General features: G+C 45.2%; 1 protein-coding gene across 1 annotated transcript in view; it reads left to right on the top strand.

Moving 5' to 3' along the window:
* Positions 1 to 19,780, top strand: part of USP12 (ubiquitin specific peptidase 12) — a 739,696-nt gene that overhangs the window by 439,883 nt on the left and 280,033 nt on the right. Inside the window, exon 6 of the mRNA XM_069639238.1 lies at positions 17,813 to 17,896. Coding sequence (XP_069495339.1) covers positions 17,813 to 17,896 — 84 coding nt within the window. The remainder of the gene's footprint in view (positions 1 to 17,812; positions 17,897 to 19,780) is intronic.

Consider the following 19,780-nt stretch of genomic DNA (forward strand, 5'->3'; position numbering starts at 1 on the left):
TCAAATCTTCGTTTCATCAATCTTTTGTTGCCTCTGTTTCCTATTCTCGGATGAAGTAGGAATCAGAGGCCTAGAGGAGAGCAACGTGAGGGTTGTGCAAATCAGATGGCCCAAAACCGAGACTCCTCGGTGCTAACATCAAATCCATGTGTCCTGAACCCGAGCGGACAAGCGGGGTGCACATGGTACGAAGGCAATTGATAAACTGCTCTGGAATCCTTTGAGCAATGTGAAAACGAATAAGAGATCTTGCGGAGCGTATAAGCAATCCAGGCTGCTGGGAACTGGCAGAATAGGCAGTTGACATTTATCGAACTTATTGACATTCGGACGAGTGCCGCGAGGAGAGATATCCACGACAAGAATCGCTGAGGAAGAAGGACCGTGAGAGAAGATGCCAGAACTAGCTTTTGCCCCCTCCTGCAGCATTGCTGACAATGCTAATAATGAATCGAACATAGAAACAGAAAGGTTGCAAAAAACAAGTTACCGAAAGAATTGTATGCTGACCATAAGGATAATCATGTGCATGATGAGTATAATGGCCCCAGTAATAACAACACTGGTACTGTGGTATTTAGAGGAAAATGCACCCCTTAGAAATCCTCTTGCCCGTCAGAAACATTTCCACCACCGAAAGCCCTGTTTATGTAATTGCTTACACTCTGTCCCCAATGGAAGAGAGACATAGAGAAGGTTATGGAAATAATACATTACTGCAAATTATGAACATGACACATTCAATTTTGAAAAAGAACAACTGTTGGGTGTGTGCTCATTTGCCACAGCATGGTGGCAAAGGAATAGGTTGGTACGTGCAGCCACTGACATTAAGTTCTGCATGCAGTGCATCTCTGAGTACATTGTATTGTGGAAAATGGAATAAAAGTGAAACGGGTCAATTAAATAGCACAAACATGAATGAATTTGAAGAAATTATTATGAGACCTATAGGTTGCTCTATATTTCATAAAGCACGGATGATAACACCAAAAGTTACGCCCAAACCAGTGCCACAAGATGGACTGTCTCCACCAGAAAAGTCATCTGTGATCGTATTTTGCATAAGATCAGAAGGAAATAAAGATGCAGTGCCCCCCTCTTACACAGTAAACTACAGCCCACGTTCTGTTACTTTTTGTTTAAAAAAGAAGGGCTCCTATTTTGTAGGGACATTTACTAGATGTATAAATACAGCGATCATTAATAGGGAAGTAGAGCTAGTGTATGTAGGTGACCCGGTGTATTTCATACGTGGAGATAAAGCGTATCCTTGGTTACCTAGAAACTGGGGAGGTGCATGCTATTTAGGACTTCTATTTCCAGGAGTGTTTTTCTTAGAAACAGCAGACATAGCCAAACTATCTAGATCTAGGCCACAAAGGAGTAATGAAGACGGGTTAATAGCAGTAGATGTAGCAAAATCATTTATACCATTTGTGGCCCAAGCAATAAACTCCTACAATATACGACGACTATCCCGAAAACTAGAGAAAACTGTGACGCTCACCTGGCTCCCACAGGGGCGTCGGTCGGACCAGGACAGCTGCGGTCTCCACCCACGTGATGCGTAGTGCAGCGATGACTGACTGGATCTGCCCTCCTAATGTCTGCTTAACCCATAGAAATATTCTCCTGCAAGTGGAAAGATGGATTTAGCCACTTGTGGATTCAAGTGATGGCACCCCCACAGTCCTCCACAACTAATCACCTCCGAAATGCCCTCACAGCAATCTCACCTTATATTTTTGAAAGATGAGCTCTCCATCCTGTGTGGATTTGCAGGGGCGCGTCGATTCCAGTTACTTCACTGGTTTGAAGGCTCGGGAGAGTTCCGGAGAGTATTGACTCTGAGGTTCTTGGTGAGGACCAGTAAGTATTAAGTTCATAGAGTTCAATATGTCCGATGTTCACTCTTGTTCCCCCCTTCCTTTCTTGTCTTGCAGCGGGCTCGTGAAAAGATGCTCTTGTGGCAGCTGGTGGCGCTCAGGTAAGAGTCTGTATTACCCGGCGCTCTCCGGTAAATGTTGCACGAGGAAAACGTGTTGTTTTGTCTCTCTTTACAGTTGTGGTTCGTGAAAATATGGAGAGTCACAAAAGGATGCCTCCGGTGGTAAATCAGGTAAGTCTATGGTGGTAAGAATTATATTTGTTGGTTCCCTCGGCTCACCTTGTGGTTTTCTTTTGTCTCCTAGGTGCCGAAGTTCGGCAAAGAAATGATGGAGGCAGCGCCGACCCGAAGGATGCTGTGAAGACTGGTGAGTATGGTGAGGCGCTGCAGCTGGAGGTGCGGCACGTGCAGAAATGTTCTTTACAGGTCCGGAGACAAGAAGGATCCAGAATCAGGTGTGAAATAGAAATAAGTTTGTTTTCTAACCTTGTCCCTTTCCTCTTTAGTTTAGGAGTTCCGGATTCGAGGTGGGCGTGGCAGAAGACTGGATGCAGGCTGCAGGCACGGTGATTGTTACGCTGCTGGATAAAGAATAACGCGAAGCGTGTGTTGCTGGTCGTGCATGGTTTAAATAGCCTCAAAAGTAGTCCCAGGTAAGAAGTCCCTAGAACCACACTCGAGTAAAAAATAGTCCCTGTAGAAAAACAGTCCCTTTCAGGCTTCATGTTGGATTTGAGTCATTTGCAGCATGGTCTGCCTGAGGTAAGTAATGACTATGAGCCTGGCCCCTTAGGCGCCAGGACTGAACCCAGATAGCCCCTAGCCGGGGCTGCTGAGGTTTTACTAAATGTCTAGATGCCTGCTCCCGGGGTTGATGGGCTTGGTCCGGATGCCTGGGGGTAGGCATCATGACAAAAACAATAAATGGAACAATTGATATATTATACAACATGACATACGAGGAGAAAGGGGATAGATTAATGACACTGCAGAACAGAATGGCTCTTGATGTAATCCTGGTTGATCGTGGTGGTGTTTGCAAAATCGTGGGATCAGCGTGCTGTGTATTTGTAAACGACTCCTCTCCCACGATTTTCGAGGCAATAAGAAAATTGAATGTATTAAGTTCTGAACTCCATACCCAAGACGGGGGTTGGGTTATAAGTTCCTGGTTCGGGAATTATTATATTCATGGAGATGGAAACTATTTGCGCTTCTGATAGCAGTACTAGGGATATTCATGACATGTTGTTGTTGCATACACTGCCTACCTGTGATATGCACCGAAATTAGTGAAGGATGTGTACAGATGATAGAGAAAAATAGCACTAGTAAATCAAGTATCCTTGGTAGAGAGGAGACAAAGGCAGTCAAAGAATTCATGTCCATTGACATAGGTGACAATGAGGAGGAAACTAAAAATATGGAAGATTCAGAGTCTGATTCAGAATCAGAATCTGAAACTGATACGTGGCCGGAAGAGGATGCAATGTATGGATGAGACGTTTGGCATACGGCCAAAAGGAGGGTTTGTCCATCCAGAAAAACAGACACTCCTCGATCATGGGGAAATGTACTATGTTGGCCGAAGACCAACCGTCTCATGCTCTTAGTGTTAGTAATACATAATCATAAGCTTGACCAAAGTGCGGCCATTTTAAGGTGACTGAAATCGCCCTCTTGTTTTCTCTAACGGTTGCCTTTTGCTTTCTGTTCTAAATGCTTCGCTGACATGATATTCTGCTTTACCAGTGTGCAATGCAAGGCCAAGGGAAATATGCTGAAACATAACGTAGCAACCCTGATAGAAATACCCGGTCTCCTCCCGTGCGCTATCCTTGAAAGAGGGCAGCAAGGCATCCTAATCAGCCCACAGGTGCCAGTGTGTCTCGAAAACACAGTGGAAATATTCGGAACGAACATTAAATTGCTTGAATTATGTTCTTCTTTACGGCCCCCCTTCTCGAGCCCTGTAGAGCCCTGTAGAGTCCTGGAGAGCGAGTTGACCCCCAGGACCCAAATAGAAACTAGGAGATAGGAAGGCCTGGAATGTGGCTCTCCCCCGCCCCCCACATGTGGCTTGCTAGCGAGAACAGAAGAATTCTGTTCTTTGCAACTAAGACTTATGTCTGCAGCCTTTACAGGATTGCAAACTGTTGCTAAAACAAATGTTTAAGGTGTCATACTAGTCACAATTGTCAATCATCGTGCTCAGTTCAAAGGAGATGCGCAAGTGGCGGTCTTTGATGTGACACTACTGATTGTAAGATGTTAGTTTTGTATATATGTAACTGATGTATGTTTCTCGCTCTCTTGCGTCTCCTGAGGTCTGTTAGACACATGTTGCGGGGCGTGAGACCGAGTTGGCCAACTTAGACTATTTACTTTGCAATAAACCATAGCTTTTGGGAATACAACCTCGTGTCTGGCGTATCAGTTCGTGTGTGGTGATTGTGCCTTGTTTCTGTTCGCGAGGGTCCCTCAGGGGCCCCTTCACCCCCAGCAGGCATTCTCTTGGCGACCGGTTATATCTAATTACTCCAGCTCCCTTGCAAGCCTGTTCAATCCGGGACCAAAATGCCTGTACCTTCACACGTTTCCAAAACATATGGATAAGGTCTGCATTGTCTTGATGGCACCAGGCGCAAGTGGATTGTGTTACTGAATTTGGCCACTCTACTGGGCGTTATATATGTGCGATGAAGTAAATTTATCTGCATTAGTCTAAACCTGGCATTACGGGATACGTGTTTGGGGAAACCCAGCACCCGGTCCCACTCAGTGTCCGTGAGTACGGAACCCATGTCCCATCTCTTGTTTCAGATCTGGGTCTCTGTGACTGGAACCGCCCAACAGGCAGTTAGAGTGGTTTTATGTTGTTTTAGTGACACGTTTAGGTTTTTTCTATGTACTGTGATATGTGATTTCGTCTGTGTCCATTTGTAAGTGGTTTATTTGCAATTTAGCTTTTTAGATTTTGTAGGTTTTAGTGGTAGTTTTGTACTCTGTGTTAGGTGTGGGTAGTATCTTATGTTTTAATTTAAATATTCTGTATTAAACAAAAATGTTTTTTGAAATTTGGAATGTTGCACGCAGTCTGTTGTCAAGACCTGTAGTGCCGGAGAATCTGTCAGAGGTGTCTAATCGTTGGGGGAGAAGGAGGGGTGGAAGTAGAGAAAGTTTACCATCTTATCCTTCTTTTATAATATAATCTATGTTCCTATTGGTGGAGTAAGATGTGGTACATATAAATAGGATCCTGTGTACCTATTTGATTACAAGTTAGAGAGTCTGGACACAGGCCTCCAGCCATCTTCCAGTAAGTAAACCAAGGTCAGGAATGGTGTCTCTTCTGGCCAACCCTCCCATCTACGTTTCACCCCTCCTCTTACCCTCATGCATCCCAAAAACTGTCCCTTGGGTAGGCCCAGTTGAGTCAGATATTCTATGTCTCTGAATCTACCTCCATTGTACAGGTCACCCCAGGTGTAAATGCCACATTCCTCCCAGCACCTAGAGACACCCAGGTCGTCTGTTTGCGCACGTGTGTGCCACTTTTGGGACATGAGGGGTAGGGACGGGTCAGCTTAAGCACCTTCAAAATCTCTGGTCCAGATCTTCCTAAGCAGCTTGACGAGCAGGAGCATGGTGTCCATGCACTTTGCAGGGAGCCACAGAATTTCTTTAAGCTTGGCCGGCGACACTAGGTGCCGTAGCAGTGACTATTCCAACGTGGGGCCATCAGCTAGCCCTTGTGAAATGTAACTCAACTGAGCAGCAAATAATAAAGCTTAAACCTCAGCAGCTGTAACCCCCGTCCATGTAAGCTAGGCACAACACAGAAAGGGACAGCTTATGGCAGCCCGAGCCCAATAGAAAGTCTCTGATCAGTAAGTCTAGGAGATGAAAGATGGCTACTCCTATGTAGTAGTGGACATTAATGAAACAGTAAAGGAACCAAGGGAGGACAATCATTTTGACAATAGCCACCCTACCCATAACTTACTGTGGGAGCCCGGACCAAAAGGACATAGATTTCCTGAGGCCATCTACCACCCTGAGCATGTTGTGTGTCTGCATGTCCTTGGGTGTATGAGCGATCCTGATTCCCAAATATCTAAAGGATTTTACCTTCCATGGGAGACCCAATTCGGGTAGAGCAGTCACATTTTCATCGGGGAGTCTGCCCAATGGGAATAGGCTGTATTTCAGTCTGCTGAAAGCGATTCCGGATAACTCTGCAAACCTATCCAGCACCTCAAGGATCATAGGTAGGTTGCGTTGTGGGTCACATAGGTACAGCAGGACATTGTCCGTGTATAGTGATTTCAGGTGTCTGTGCCCACCTACCATAATGCCCACATCTAAATATTCCTGGCATAGGTATGCCGCAATCAGTTCCAGGGCTAATATATATAGCATGGGCAAAAGCGGGCCACCCTGCTGGGTCCCCCGGCATGTTTCCCAAGCCATAGACACCTGGCGACTGGATTTCACTCTGGCTGTCTGTGACATGTATAAGAGAACTACACACCGAAAGAAACATTCACCCAGATCAAAGCTTCGCAGCAAGGCGATCTGCCACTCCCAATACACTGAGTCAAAGGCCTTGACAGCATTGAGGGACGCCACCACGCAGTGGTCTTGTCGGGGATTAGTTTGATTGTTGATGTGCTGGAGTCTACAGAGGTTTAAGGCGGTACTGCGGCCGGGCACAAAACTTGTTTGGTCTGCATGTACCAGAGAAGTGATGAATCTGCAGAGGCGTGCTGCCAGCACCATTGTAAGTATTTGAATGGCATAGTTCAGCATTGCAATGGGGCGGTAAGAATCATAGCTATCAGTGGGTTTCCCAGGTTTGGGGATGGGTGCCACCAAGGACTCCCTCATGCTAGCCGGCAATATACCTCTGCCGTAAGCCTCCATAAAGACCTTTTAGAGTACTGGGGCCAGGCTAGGGGCGTAAGCTTTATAGAATTCCGGGGGGGAGTGCATCATTGCCCAGCGTTTTACATGTAGAGCGGGATGCAATTGCTTCACCAAATTCCTCTACCATCATGGGTTGGTTTAGGGGGAGTCTTTGGTCAGGAGCAAGCTTTGGGAGCTGGATCACTTAAAGCGCCTCTGTCTTCTTGGGGGACCCATCTGTCATGGCCATATAGTTGTCTGTAATATGGAGTGAAAATATAATTGATCACTAGTTGAGGTCTCTACTAAGTCCTGCAGTCGTCTACGACCAATGTGGTTGGGGGCTTGGGTTGTTCCTGCTTACAAAGCCAAGCCAGTAATCTCCCAGGCTTGTCCCCCTCTGCGTGAGTCCGGGCTGTGTGCGTGGCATAGTCGAATTTAGACAATCTCCCCCCATGCCTCTTGGCACCGGGAACAAACCACAGCCATTTTCTCCTCATTCACCCTGCAGTGTGGGGGATGGGCTTCTAGTTCTCTAATCTCATGTTAGATGACTTCTAATTCCTCCCGCAACATTCGGCGGATGCCCCACGCTTTTGCTATGACCTCACACAGATTACCACTTTCAAAGCCTCCCAGATGGTGCCCCAACTATCTACACAACCCTCAGTGAGGTATAAGAAGCTGATTACAGATTTCAATAGCGCTTTCCTGAAGACCTTGCTGTTTAATGTGCTAGTAGGCATCCGCCATGTCGGTATAGGAGGTCTGGGCCTTATACGGTTCCATTCAACCATTGGGGGGGGAATGATCCAAAATACACGGCCCATGTATTCTGCACTGCAAAATTCGATTAACTGCCCTGCCCCAGTGAAGAGTTAGTCGATCCTAGTGTGCAGCTAATGGGGAACCAAGTAAAAGGAGTACCCTTTGGTGGTTGGGTGTAGTTCCCTCCAGATGTCCGTCAGTTCTAGATCAGCTAATGTTGCATTAAGGGCGGTTGCAGCTGGAGAAGGGATGCCTCAGGGTGGAGTCAACCTTTCCAGTGTCGGGTCTTTAGCGCAATTAAAGTCACTGCCCCAAATGATGTGCCCCTCTCTCCTGGGTGCAATAAGGTTACAAAGTATGCAAACATGGGTCAGGATGGTGTGGTTCGGGAAGTATGAATTGATAATACAGACTTCTGTGGTGAATGTAGCCCCGTAAAATTAGGTACTTCCCATCTCTGTCGCTCTGTACTTCAAGTAGTTGAGAAAGGTAGCGACCTGCTAATCCAAGTCAGCACTAGTATTTGACACCATAGCCCGTGCCTCCCCAGCTATTCAAAAGTGCCTCTTGCTCTTCCGCTAAAAGGTGGGTCTTTTGTAGTAAAGCTATAGATATTTCTTTGCTCTGCAAATACAAATTCACCCGATTTCTACGAAGGTAGGAATTTAGGCCTCGCACATTCCAAGATAGTATCCTAATCGCAGCCATGGTGCCTTTCTGCATTGTGGATTCGGGCTGCGCCACACTCCTTTGCCGACCCATCCTCTCCCCACGAAACACACCCATGTGTCAGTTCATGGCGTGCAAATGATTCTTACTGCCACTGCCAGGTGGTAGCCCCGGCGCCCCCTTGTTAATCCAGAAACCCTCCCCAGAGTGCCATGGTGTATGGTATGAACAAGAACGTAACATAGATAACAAAACCTTAAAACATTGCCCAACAAAGTCACGCTGTTCGGGCATCCCAGTACCACCAAGGCTTGGAGTGGGCATTGCGTACTGGGTAACGTGACCAGCAACCGGCCGCTAACCAGTGTCAACTGAAAGTGGGTGGATAAAGCCAATAGTGGGTAACGGGGTTCCGCTCCCATTGAACAAAGGATGTCCGTAGCGGTTTCAGATCTAGGATCCAGTAGTGTTGTCCATGATAAACCGAAGACAATGCCCATGAATGCCCCCGTTTCATACATTTTTCGAATTTGAAAACTCAAAATGTAATACTTGACACCAAACACTAGATATCTGTTTATGCAGAGCATGTGATGACATGGATTACTATTCGGTACTGTGATGAGGAAGAGGAATGTGGGAGTAATGACATGGAGTACTATTGGGGTACTGGCTCTGCCTACCATCGCAGAAGATGGGTGCAAGTTCAGTGGGGGCAGTGGAAGAAAATTATACTAGGGAAGGGGGGGCGCAGAGGCAGGCGGTGGTGGGAACAGCAAGGAGGCCCGAAAGTGTGTCTCAGATTTTCAATAAGGAGTAACCAACAAAGATTTAATGGGACCACATAGTGGTGGTAAGCATAGCCTTGAAGTTAGAGGAGGGTTGCAAGGGTTTACACGGTGAGAGATCATCAGGTTGGCACAATAGGAATATTCTGCTGAGAAAAGGGCAGTTGCGAGGGCGAGAAGTGATTCTTTGTGGGAGGCAGAGGTGCCTTAGTCCAGCATTGCCGTTTGAGACGTACAGCAGTCTTCAGGTGGCTGGGTGACCCAAGACTGGGCACATGGGTGAGATGGGGTGAAAGAGCAAGCAATATAGTGGTGCTCTTGAGGAGGGTGGCATGTGCCAAGTTGAAGACCAAGAAGGCCTGCCCGATAGAGCTTGTGTGGGATGGAAAAGGACAAGATTTGGACTGGTTGGCGAGCACAAGGGTCCAGTTTGAAATTGCATTTAGTTATGGGGTCGTAAGAGGGAGGGGAGCAGAGGGGTTAAAGAAAGAAGTGAATGAGAAACTAATCAGAGCACCAAAGCATTGATAGATGAAAGGAAGAGCAAGAATTGAACATAATTATGCTTTAAGGTGTGGGAGTTGAAAGTCAAAAGGGGGGGGGGAGGACAGGCGCAGGTAAATATAATGCGACCCACCTCCCATTTTAGTCAGTTGGAATGAGGTGAAGGTCTGTGTGTGTAGGGCAGGAAGTCTGAAAGTTGTTGGAGCGAGTTAATGTCCGTCCCGATTCCGTTAATGAAGAGATGGGAGTGGAGGATTCGGTTTTGAAAGAGGTTTTGGAGTGATTGGCTATGCTATCATCTCATAGAAGCCAGGGAGGCACGGCCGGGGGTGTATGAGGCAGTATGGGGGTGCCTGGAGAAGCCTTGGTTAGTACATATCGTTGGAAGAGGTAGGTAGGTGGGCAGAGTGCCTAGGATATGAAATGGGTAAGTGTCAGATGAGGTAATGGGGCACGTGAGGGAGGAGGAGGTTCCTTCATCTCATATTTTACAGACCCCTTCAATAACACTTGGTCCCTGTGAGTGTTTCCCAAGTCACAGAACTGAATCTCTGAGAGTTTACTATCTCTTGTCACAGCTGTCAAATTGAACCTTATAAATGTTAGCAAGGTTCGTCACCAGATATTAAAACATTTATTTCCTCTCTTGCCCTTAGCCGTCTTGATTATTGCTGTTCCTGGGCCTTCCTCTCCACTTCTATAAAATGTGTACATTCGCAACTACACTCTCTGCAGCCTCCCTCACTTCTCTTCTTCAGGGTATTACATCTATTGACTTCATACTGTAGTGCACAAGTCAAAAAGACAGAAATTAGCATTTTTTTATCCACAGTATGCCCCTCACAATTTGCGACAGCATTATGTACAACAAGGAAGTCACTGCGACCAGGAGTGGGCTTTGAACACTGTAGGTGTGGCGGGTTCTGCAAGGAGTAGAAGGGTAAACTGGGGCGATCATGGAGGCAGGAGTGGGGAATAGGGCATGCAAGGGTTTGTGGGAGGTAGGATTTTTACAAATGCTGAGGGCACAGGTGGGTGAAGGGACTGGATGGGCAGTACATTTACATTGGATCGTGTTAGACCCCTGATGGATCATCGGGTGGGTTCTGGGGGTAGAGGGAAGGGATTTAGACCTAAAACCTCCTGTTGGAGGCAACACTGATTTGCCCAATAAAAATGTATTTTTTTGGTGCAGTCTTCAATGTGTGGTTTATTGACATAGAACCTTTCTACTGTACCTCTGCACACTACTTTCATTAATGATGGCTCTCCGTATAACATTGGTCCCGCTCCAAATTCCTCCTCCTTGCATTTAATAAATTTATGGACTGGCTACCCTTTGCTTGGAATATCCATCTCTTTTTACTCCCCAGTACACACACTGCAATCTCCGGCTCTGCAAAATGTGACTGCTCGCTTCACCATTTCTGTTGTCTTCTGCTCTTTGTCCCTTGAACGCCTCCCTTGTGCACAGCGACTGGAAATTCTTGTTGCCCTCAGTCTGGGAATAGCATAATCTTCCTGCCTCCACCATACATGTCCAAACATCACAACTACCTCTTTTAAACGCACCCTTAAAAAGGATTGCTCTGCTCACGATTGTCCTTGCATACATTGTTTCGGATCGAAGTGCTTGTTCCTTTGTTTAATTTTATTTGCTTATGATTATTTGTATTTATTAACCTACCTACCTTACCTACTTTGGTGGATTCAACTATAATCTTGCAGGAAGCCTCACTGGTAATATGGCTTTTCGAAAAACATAATGTTAACCGGTTTGTTAAACGTGCTTCAGAACACCCTTGGCATCTCTACCCATGGATTCAAAGAGACACTTAACATTACTGTTTACAAGCCAGCGAAACCTTTTTTTTTTTTTATCAAGGCGACCAAACAGTACAATTGGATATAAGAGTTACAACCCTTCATACTCCTTTACTCAGCATTAGGTCTTCCCCAAAAATATTCACTTGACTCCTGATTATGGTTGCAAAACATCTAAGTTCAGGCACTGCATTTGAATCATTACTAGGGTATCTTGCAATTTAGAGCAAATACCCTTTAACTTTACAAGGGATGTTGGCTGAACCTTTCCAGTAATTTAACTTGGGTCAGTATGTATGTATTCTCAGTAACTTTACTATTTATAGGGGTATCATGAAGCCTTGTCAGGATCAGCTCAGACAACTATTGCGCTCTCGAAGGAAACCGCAGCTTGGTGCTTCTGCAGGTTATCAATCTCAAAGTCCCCTTTATAGAATGTAAGATCATACCTTCAGATTTGACCCTTTTTAATTGTGCTAGTGCCATTATCAGAACCACAGGAAAGGTTCCTAATAAATGTTTCTAGTCTCGCCTCAATCTTTCACAGTTGCTAAACTAGTAAAATCTCGATTTAAGTAGCATTCATTGCCACTGAACTTGCTTATTTTAGGAATGGTGATGTCACCAACTTTGTCTTGGAGAGACCTTCTTAGCCCCATTTAGTGGGTGGTCTTTGGGGTCCAGAGGCACTGTACCTTTATTAGTGATTTAACAGCATAAATAAGCAGTTTTCAGTTCCTCCTAAAGGAGAACCGTTGGATTAAATATGCTAGCGAACCAGAGGTAGCATGTTCAGTTTTACAGAAGAAACATTCAACATTCACTGTCATTGATTTAGTTACGGTACTACTTAGATTGCCCTCTGCCATCATATGTTTGCAGAATGTGGGTGTTTGGCTGCCACACCTTGTCTGGTGATAGAAATCAGCCATTTTGCATGTCTGTAGAAATTGAATCATTTTTTTCAAAAACTTTCTTTATTGTTTTACCATTAACAAGTGATTAACAAACCCATACTGCCCAAACTTGTCCTCCCATTCCCCTCGCCCCCCTTGGACTCACACAAGGTTAAAGCAAGGAGACAAGAAGACGTACACAATTCTTTTGGATTTGTAGATGTCACATAGGAAATATTTAGGGGTGTCTGCTATGGGGACACACTGTGTCAGTCACCATGAGCTCTGGCCACCGTGTTTTGTCAGCGACGTGGGGTGGACTGTGGGGACTGTTTTCTGGGCAATGCCCGATTGAAATTGTCTGAAGGGTATGGCCAATAATCAAATGGGCGGCTGGAGGTAGGAAGTGTTGATCCGTACCTGGTCTCACTCTGTTCGCATAAATTAATGTTTTCCAACCAACTCGGAAATGCAGGAGGGTTAGGTCTACACCATGTTCTTGCCACCAGATACCTGGCCACTGCTGAGGCCATGCCTAACGGTTGTTTCTCAGTGCGGGATCCTCCTTCGATTAAGGCCGGTAGCCAGAGTTCCGGCGAGTAGTCCCTCGCTGGGGGAAGCTTTTCAGTCATTGCCTCTTCTATGGCGACCCAGAAAGATCTAATGCGGGGAAAGCTCCATGCAACATGGTAAAAGTCAGCTAGTTCTGTTCTGCATCTCTTACAAGTGGGGGTTCTCTCCGGGAAGAATCTACTCTGGGTGAGCGGGGAGTAATATACCCGATGGACGAATTTGTATTGGATCAGTCTGTATCAACAATTCAAGGATATATAGTGGGTTTGCACACAGATACATTTCCATTGGTCCTCACTTGGTGGTTTACCCAGAGCTCCCTCCCCTGTGGTTTTGTATGTGTGTTTCTTTGCCCCTTGCCCTGACCAGCCTGTAGATGGTGGATACCAGTTTCCCAGTGGATACAGGGTTGATCACATAGCATTATGCCGGTTGGAGGGTGGGGACTTGCGGAAAGACCTCCCATTTGTTCCTTAGAATGTCACATAGCCTGTAGTAGTGGAGCAATGTCACAGCGTTATGGGCACCCCTGACTTGAAGCTCCTCCCAGAGTATAAATCGCCCATGAACTCCCAGTTCTTCAAAATGCTCTCTAAATGATCTTTCATGTGTGAGTGGGATTCCGGATATATTGTATACTGGCAGTTCGGTAGAAGAAGGGGGTAGTCCCTAACAGCTGATTCATTTGGTCCCATGCTTTACATGTAACTGCTATGGGCTGAACCTCCCTTCTTGGTACTGTCTCTCTGTTGCCCCAGAGCATGCCCATAAGTGCATCAGGGTTAGTGACTGCTCCCGCTAACTCGGAGTGTGGAGAGTCTGGCCCACGGGGGTTCCAACCGGCTATGTATTGTACCTGGGCTGCCATGTAATATATATATATATATACATATCTGGATATTCCAGACCGCCAAGTTCATATGGCCAGGTTAGAGTGCCATAGGCTAGCCTTGGCTGTTTCCCTGCCTATACCAGTCTGGTCATCAGCCTTCGTATACGATTCCAGTAACCGAGGGGAGGCCATATTGGTACTTTGTTAAAGATGTACAGAAGTTTGGGAAGTATTACCATTTTAGCTAGGGCTATGCCGGCTGCCTGGGTGATGGACAGTAGTATCCAGGTCTCATAGAACAAGAGCATATATAAACCACTAGCTACCCACCTCTAACGCACCAAGGAGGGCTACTAATTCGAAATTATCCTCACAATGGAAGTTTCATGAGATTATATCAACCACCACGGTCAAGGTAGTGTATTTAACATATTTTAATCATTATTTTATCTAGGCATAACAATAAAAAAAACATAAAAAACCCTATACAGCGTTCATCATTTGCAAAAACAGCAGTAGGGAAAAAGACAGAGAGGCCGCCTCTTCACATTTGACTGTTATTCACACCAATGTGTTCACAGTTTATAAGCATTGGTTGGTTTGTGTGATGTTAGTAATGGTGTGACTTGATCGCATTACAATTATACATAAACATGGTATAATGGCGTCTACAATCTGATGTGTTTCTGGGGCAAAGAACAATACTGTTGCAGTCAAAAGCTCATCAGTAGTGTCACAGGACCCGTCTTCAGGACGCAGTAGGTTAAAAATCTGGTTACACTGTCAAACATGGCGCCTATGTGTCAGTATGGTAACCTATAGAAGGAATAAAAATGAAGTAAATGTAAGAAAATTAGATAAAAACCTTATATCCGTGGTGTAAGTGTAGTACAGAAAAAGTAGCCGGCTTGCTAACCTTGTAGTGATTTCATATGGTGTGACGGGTGAGGCAATTGTACTAGTCAATCTTAAACTGGCGGCAGACAATTCCATCCAGGGAGTTCAGGCTGTGGATCAATACATAGTTTTGATCAGTCGGGGTGTGATGTTCAAAAAGGAAATTTTTAAACAGTCATCATTGAATTTACAGGTCAAATATTCGATTCCGTGCTAGACGTTGGCCGTGGGCGAATGTGAAGTAGTTGTAAAACACTACATTACCCACAATGCATTATGGCATCTATCGGAGATGAAACGTGTATCAGTTTCACGTTGCTATTTAGTGTAAGTATACAGTTTAGACAAATCCAACACTTACTTATTTTAGCAATGAATGTCCCAGGCGAGATTTTGGTATTTAGTCTCCTCGTTTACTGATTAAAAATCAATTCACATGTGGTCCGTGCTGAGAAAGCGGATTCTGCTTGGGGGCAAGGAGAGAGGGGAAAAAGAGGGGAAAAAAACGGTCAGCCCTCAGTTTATTGATGTGATAGCCGTGTGTGTCAGAATATGAAAACTGGCTTACCTATCGTGCCGGCGCTCGCGCTGCACAGAGACCGATGGGGAACGCAGCTTCAGTAGCGTGTTTTCTGCCGATTCGAAAAGCGAACGTTGACATCAAGGAAGGACTATTATAAACACTGTCCTTGCCTTCGAAAAAGGACTAACCAGATTGTCCAAAAAGGGGGCCATTTTTGAATGGACTAGTATGTCGGTAAGAAGCAAGAGAAAACAATTCAGACCTTCAAAAGGGAGCCTGAATGGAATATCCTCAGATGATTATTATGGCCACCGTAAAACAACATTGGCTTATCGTTTTAAAAAGAATTACTGATCTACATGGAGATCAGCTCGTTGATACAGGGGCACGTCTGTTCACAATGTTGTGGCCCGATGAGTCAAAATATTTATCTGTTGATGTGTGTCATACTTAGATCAGTTGAAACTCGGCAGGTCATATATGGGCGATAGTGTAATACCCCACAAGTTTTTAAGCTGCCGCCTGGGAATGTACGAAATAGAAAATAATTGATATGTCATCTATAGAGGATGTTTTAGTCCAGTGTACCCTTATTGGTTGTATAGGCCATTAATGAATGAACAAATTCCATTCTAAAGAAGTATTTAGACCAGATTGAACTGTTTTGAGATTGTAAATCCATTTTTGTTCCAATTTTTGAGGGACAAGTCCCTATTACCACATTGTGGGTGGGCTTTAGTAGTTTGGATGACAAACCAAAACATGTCTTCGCAGGTATGTTTAGCTTAAGTATAGTGGGCCACAAGCGGTTTGTCAGGAGTGCCATTTCGAATGGCTGAGCAGTGCTCCCCAATTCGTGTTTTGATGGACCTAATAGTTTTGCTTACATAGATTAGCCCACAAGGGCATTTTATCCCGTAAATCACCCATTTGGTCAAGTAATTTGAAAAAGATCGATATTTCCATATCCGGCCATTCAGGTCAATTTGTTTCAGGTTTTGGTCAAGTGGCATACTGAGCATTGACCACATGAATAGTGTCCAGTGACTGGTGGTAAGCCCCATAGTGTGGGCTGGGTTGATGTCTCATTGTTGGAAATCGGGTAGGTGTGCACTAATTTGTCTCAGAGGTTTGGCATTCGTTTGAAGGCAAATCCCGGACAGTTAGGTCGGAAATCTTCGGTTTGAATAGTTTTCCAATTTTTTAGTATCACCCTCCTTAGATCATTGCTCAGAGGGGAAAAAGATGAAACACAAGTGATTCTTTCATCCTGTGTTTTTTAATTTTTTTGCAGGATGACCTCACGATTGGCATTGCGTGCCCTTTTCATAGATCTCTTGATAATTTTGCAGGGATATTGTCTGTCGTAGTTTTTCATAATGGTCCATATACAAGTTTGCCAGGTCTGGTGCAAATGTAGCTCCCATTGATGTACCTTGTCTTTGTTGGTAAAAGGTTTGGTTGCATAGAAGAAGTTTTTAGTTAATGCCAACCTAACACATTCAATGATAAAATTAGAGGGAACTGTGAGATCAGCCCTTTTCTCAAGATATTGATTAAGTACTTCTATGCATTGGTCTTGCGGGATATTGGTGTATAATGATTCTACGTCGAGGGTGACCAGAATGTCATTGGCCCCTGGGCGTAGCCTGGCGATGTTATGGATCATAGCTGTTGTGTCTTGTATATATGATTTCATTTTAGCCACAAACGGTCTCAAGAAAAAATCTGCATAGATGGAGAGGGGCTCTAACAGTGAGCCTATTGCTGAGACAATGGGTGCGGCCTGGGGGTTGGGTCGCATTCTTGTGTATTTTAGGTAGTAGGTAGAAGGCCGGAGTGATGGGGTTGGGGTTTGGTCAAAAACGTAAATTCATCTTTACAGATCCATTTCTGATCGAGTGCATGATTCATAAGGCTCATGATTTCCTCCGCAAGTCCCGCGGTGGGGTTATCCAGGTCTCTACATTTTGTTCTAAACTCTCCAATGGTGCGACATAATTATCTCTGTATAAGCTGTCCCGCATGGTGGAGACTGTGATGCCCAAGTATTGTATCCCGTGAGGACACCAGCGAAACTTGGCAAATAGAATCATTTTTGATGGATCTGGTAGAAAGTGAGTCAGATTTTGCTTCTCCCACAGGTGACAGTTCTAGTTTGGGGATAGCAAACTGCAGTGCATTTTCATTCACTGACTTTTTATTTGATGTCTTCAATGTGCATTGGCACAAGTCAGCTGGACACATAAGCCGCATTGTCAGAAGTGTTAGGGGATGGTCAGAATTGTGATTACATTGAGGAGGAATGGAGTGGGAAGACTATCTGTGCATCCCCATTATAGGTTTCCATCTTTGCAAACTGATGTGCCATAAACATGTTTGGGTCCATATGACGAATGGTGGTATGTAACCAGTAGCATTTCAGTGTCCCAGTTGATTTCACGCCTTAGATGTAAGGCTTTCTAATGTAATTTCTTCTGGTTCATGAAGACAAACTCACCACTGCTGCCTTTCCATTTTGCAAACACAAACACCTTCTCTCGAACCAATTCGAGAAATAATTATCTGCAGCACTTCAATGCCTAGGTGCCAATGACAAGGTTTGCTTTAAATGAACTCCGTTTGAAATGGTTTCAATCTGCTGCAGGCTTTCAGATTGGGAAATGCATTTTATTCTTTATTGCAAGTGATTTGTAGCCAACCTACAAAATAACCAGTGTAAAACGTTTTTGTGTCTAGGGGTTTCAGCAACACAGAAACACTTTGCAGTGAATACAAGTACTACTGTGAAGAGTGTCGCAGTAAACAGGAAGCACATAAAAGGTAATGTATAATTCAGTGGTCTATCTCTTTGAAAGTATTTTGAAGTTTCATATTTCAGATCCCCCGGTCGGCTCCTTTTATAGAAGCGTGCTACATTCTGGTTTCAAGCAATCTCCAAACTGTTTGGTGTGACCCTCAATGACCCTAAATTTTGTCTTTGCTGAATTGGAACTACCTGAGTAAAGCAGACTTCAAGTGATAAATGTACTCCTTATTCAATATTCCCAGGTGATGTACAATATATAAAGTGGGCACTAGCTATTGGTGCTTATCCTCGTGGGTCGTTTTCAGTGCTGCCTTTTCTCCATTCCCCCTTGCGTTGTTGCTTCTGTCCCACTTTGCTTTTAGAAGCTCCCCACCCTCCGTCACAACTGTCTTTTTTTTTCCTACAGCCCTGATCTGGATGTAGGCACGGAGACAACCACACACCCCACCTAATTAGAAATACGGAAATTTAGTGCTGCACCTCAAGACAGCAATGCCAATTAACCAACCCACTAACAACTTCACCCTCTGCATACACCTCAAATTCTAACCAAACACAACCACAGACCTACAACACAACAATCCCCACAAACTTCACTACACTGCAACAACAAAACAAAGCACACATAGACCTGCACAACAGCACACAACGTCTTCCGACAGTATAACACCCCAAGCTCAGCCAACTAAATTCCGGGCTGAGGCCGACAACAGCTCATCACTGCTCTCTTGCACTTCTCCAGCTCATCCCACTAACTCCCCCTCTCCCCCCACCACTCCCTCTTTTTATTTTTTAGAGCCGCCAGAGCGCCAGGGGACCACTCCGGTGCTGATAGTGCGCGGTACAAATATCCTTTAACATTAACCATGAAAAGGAATGGTAGTTCCAACATCCCATCTTAGGAAACCTCGGATATCCCCCAACACCCGCACCCGCCCGTTCGCTCGGCATTGGCCCGCACTTTCCACATCTTTTCCCTTCCACCACACATGCGCTTCTTCCTCCCCTGACCTGGAAATACCTGTGGTGCGGGGGAGACCTGTAAAGTATTTGGCATTTTTACAGGGTGTGATGATCCTCCATATTGAGTCACTCCTCCTCATAGGGGAGCCCCTTTCCATGATGCTAGGGAGGTGTGGCTGCTAATCAAGAGTCCACATAGAGGCAGTAACATGCAGGAGGACCTCATGAGGAGGAACCCCCTCTCCAGGGGATAAGGAAATTAGTCTGGGATACTGCCCGTTTAACTCCCTATCCCATAGGGTTATACCAATACTAATACCAACACCAAAACCTTCTTTCTCTACTTAGGATACAGTCAGAAACCATGCGTTACTGTAAACCGACAATCTCGCTTTGATGAGGACCGGGATGAAGAAGAGTGCAAGCACACTGCCATCAAGTAGAAGAGTGCTCGACCAGCTGTGGTCAATTGAACTGACATTACGTTGGGGCCATGCCTGCTATTTAAATTAAACAGTAAATAAGTACTTTGTTCTGAATCTGGAGAGAGATCGATAGAAAGACCGGAGTAGGTCACGAAGGAGAACCCAAAGAAGGGAACGAGAGAGTCCCGAGAAGGAAAACAGCATCCAGGGTGCGGTTAGTCGGAAACACACAAGCACATTGGGAAAGTAGACTGGTGTCTGCAGTAGAAAGTGGAGAGGGCGTCTTGCAAGTCGGTAGGACGTCTGCAGTAGTGCTAGAAAAAGCAAGTGGAAACTGAAGGGCGAGCAACAGACTGAGGCGAGGCGAAACTGGTCCGCGCCCTACCAGCCAGGGAGAGGGAGACCGGGTGAAAGTAAGGTGAACCTACTGAGAAGCGGTTGAGTGAAGGGTAAAATACAGAGCATGGGACGCCCAGAGAGGCTCTTGATAATCGATAGAGCCGACATCAG

This window comes from Ambystoma mexicanum, chromosome 7q (genome assembly GCF_040938575.1).
Source record: "Ambystoma mexicanum isolate Mex_15411 chromosome 7q, UKY_AmexF1_1, whole genome shotgun sequence".
Classification (NCBI taxonomy): Eukaryota; Metazoa; Chordata; class Amphibia; order Caudata; family Ambystomatidae; genus Ambystoma; species Ambystoma mexicanum.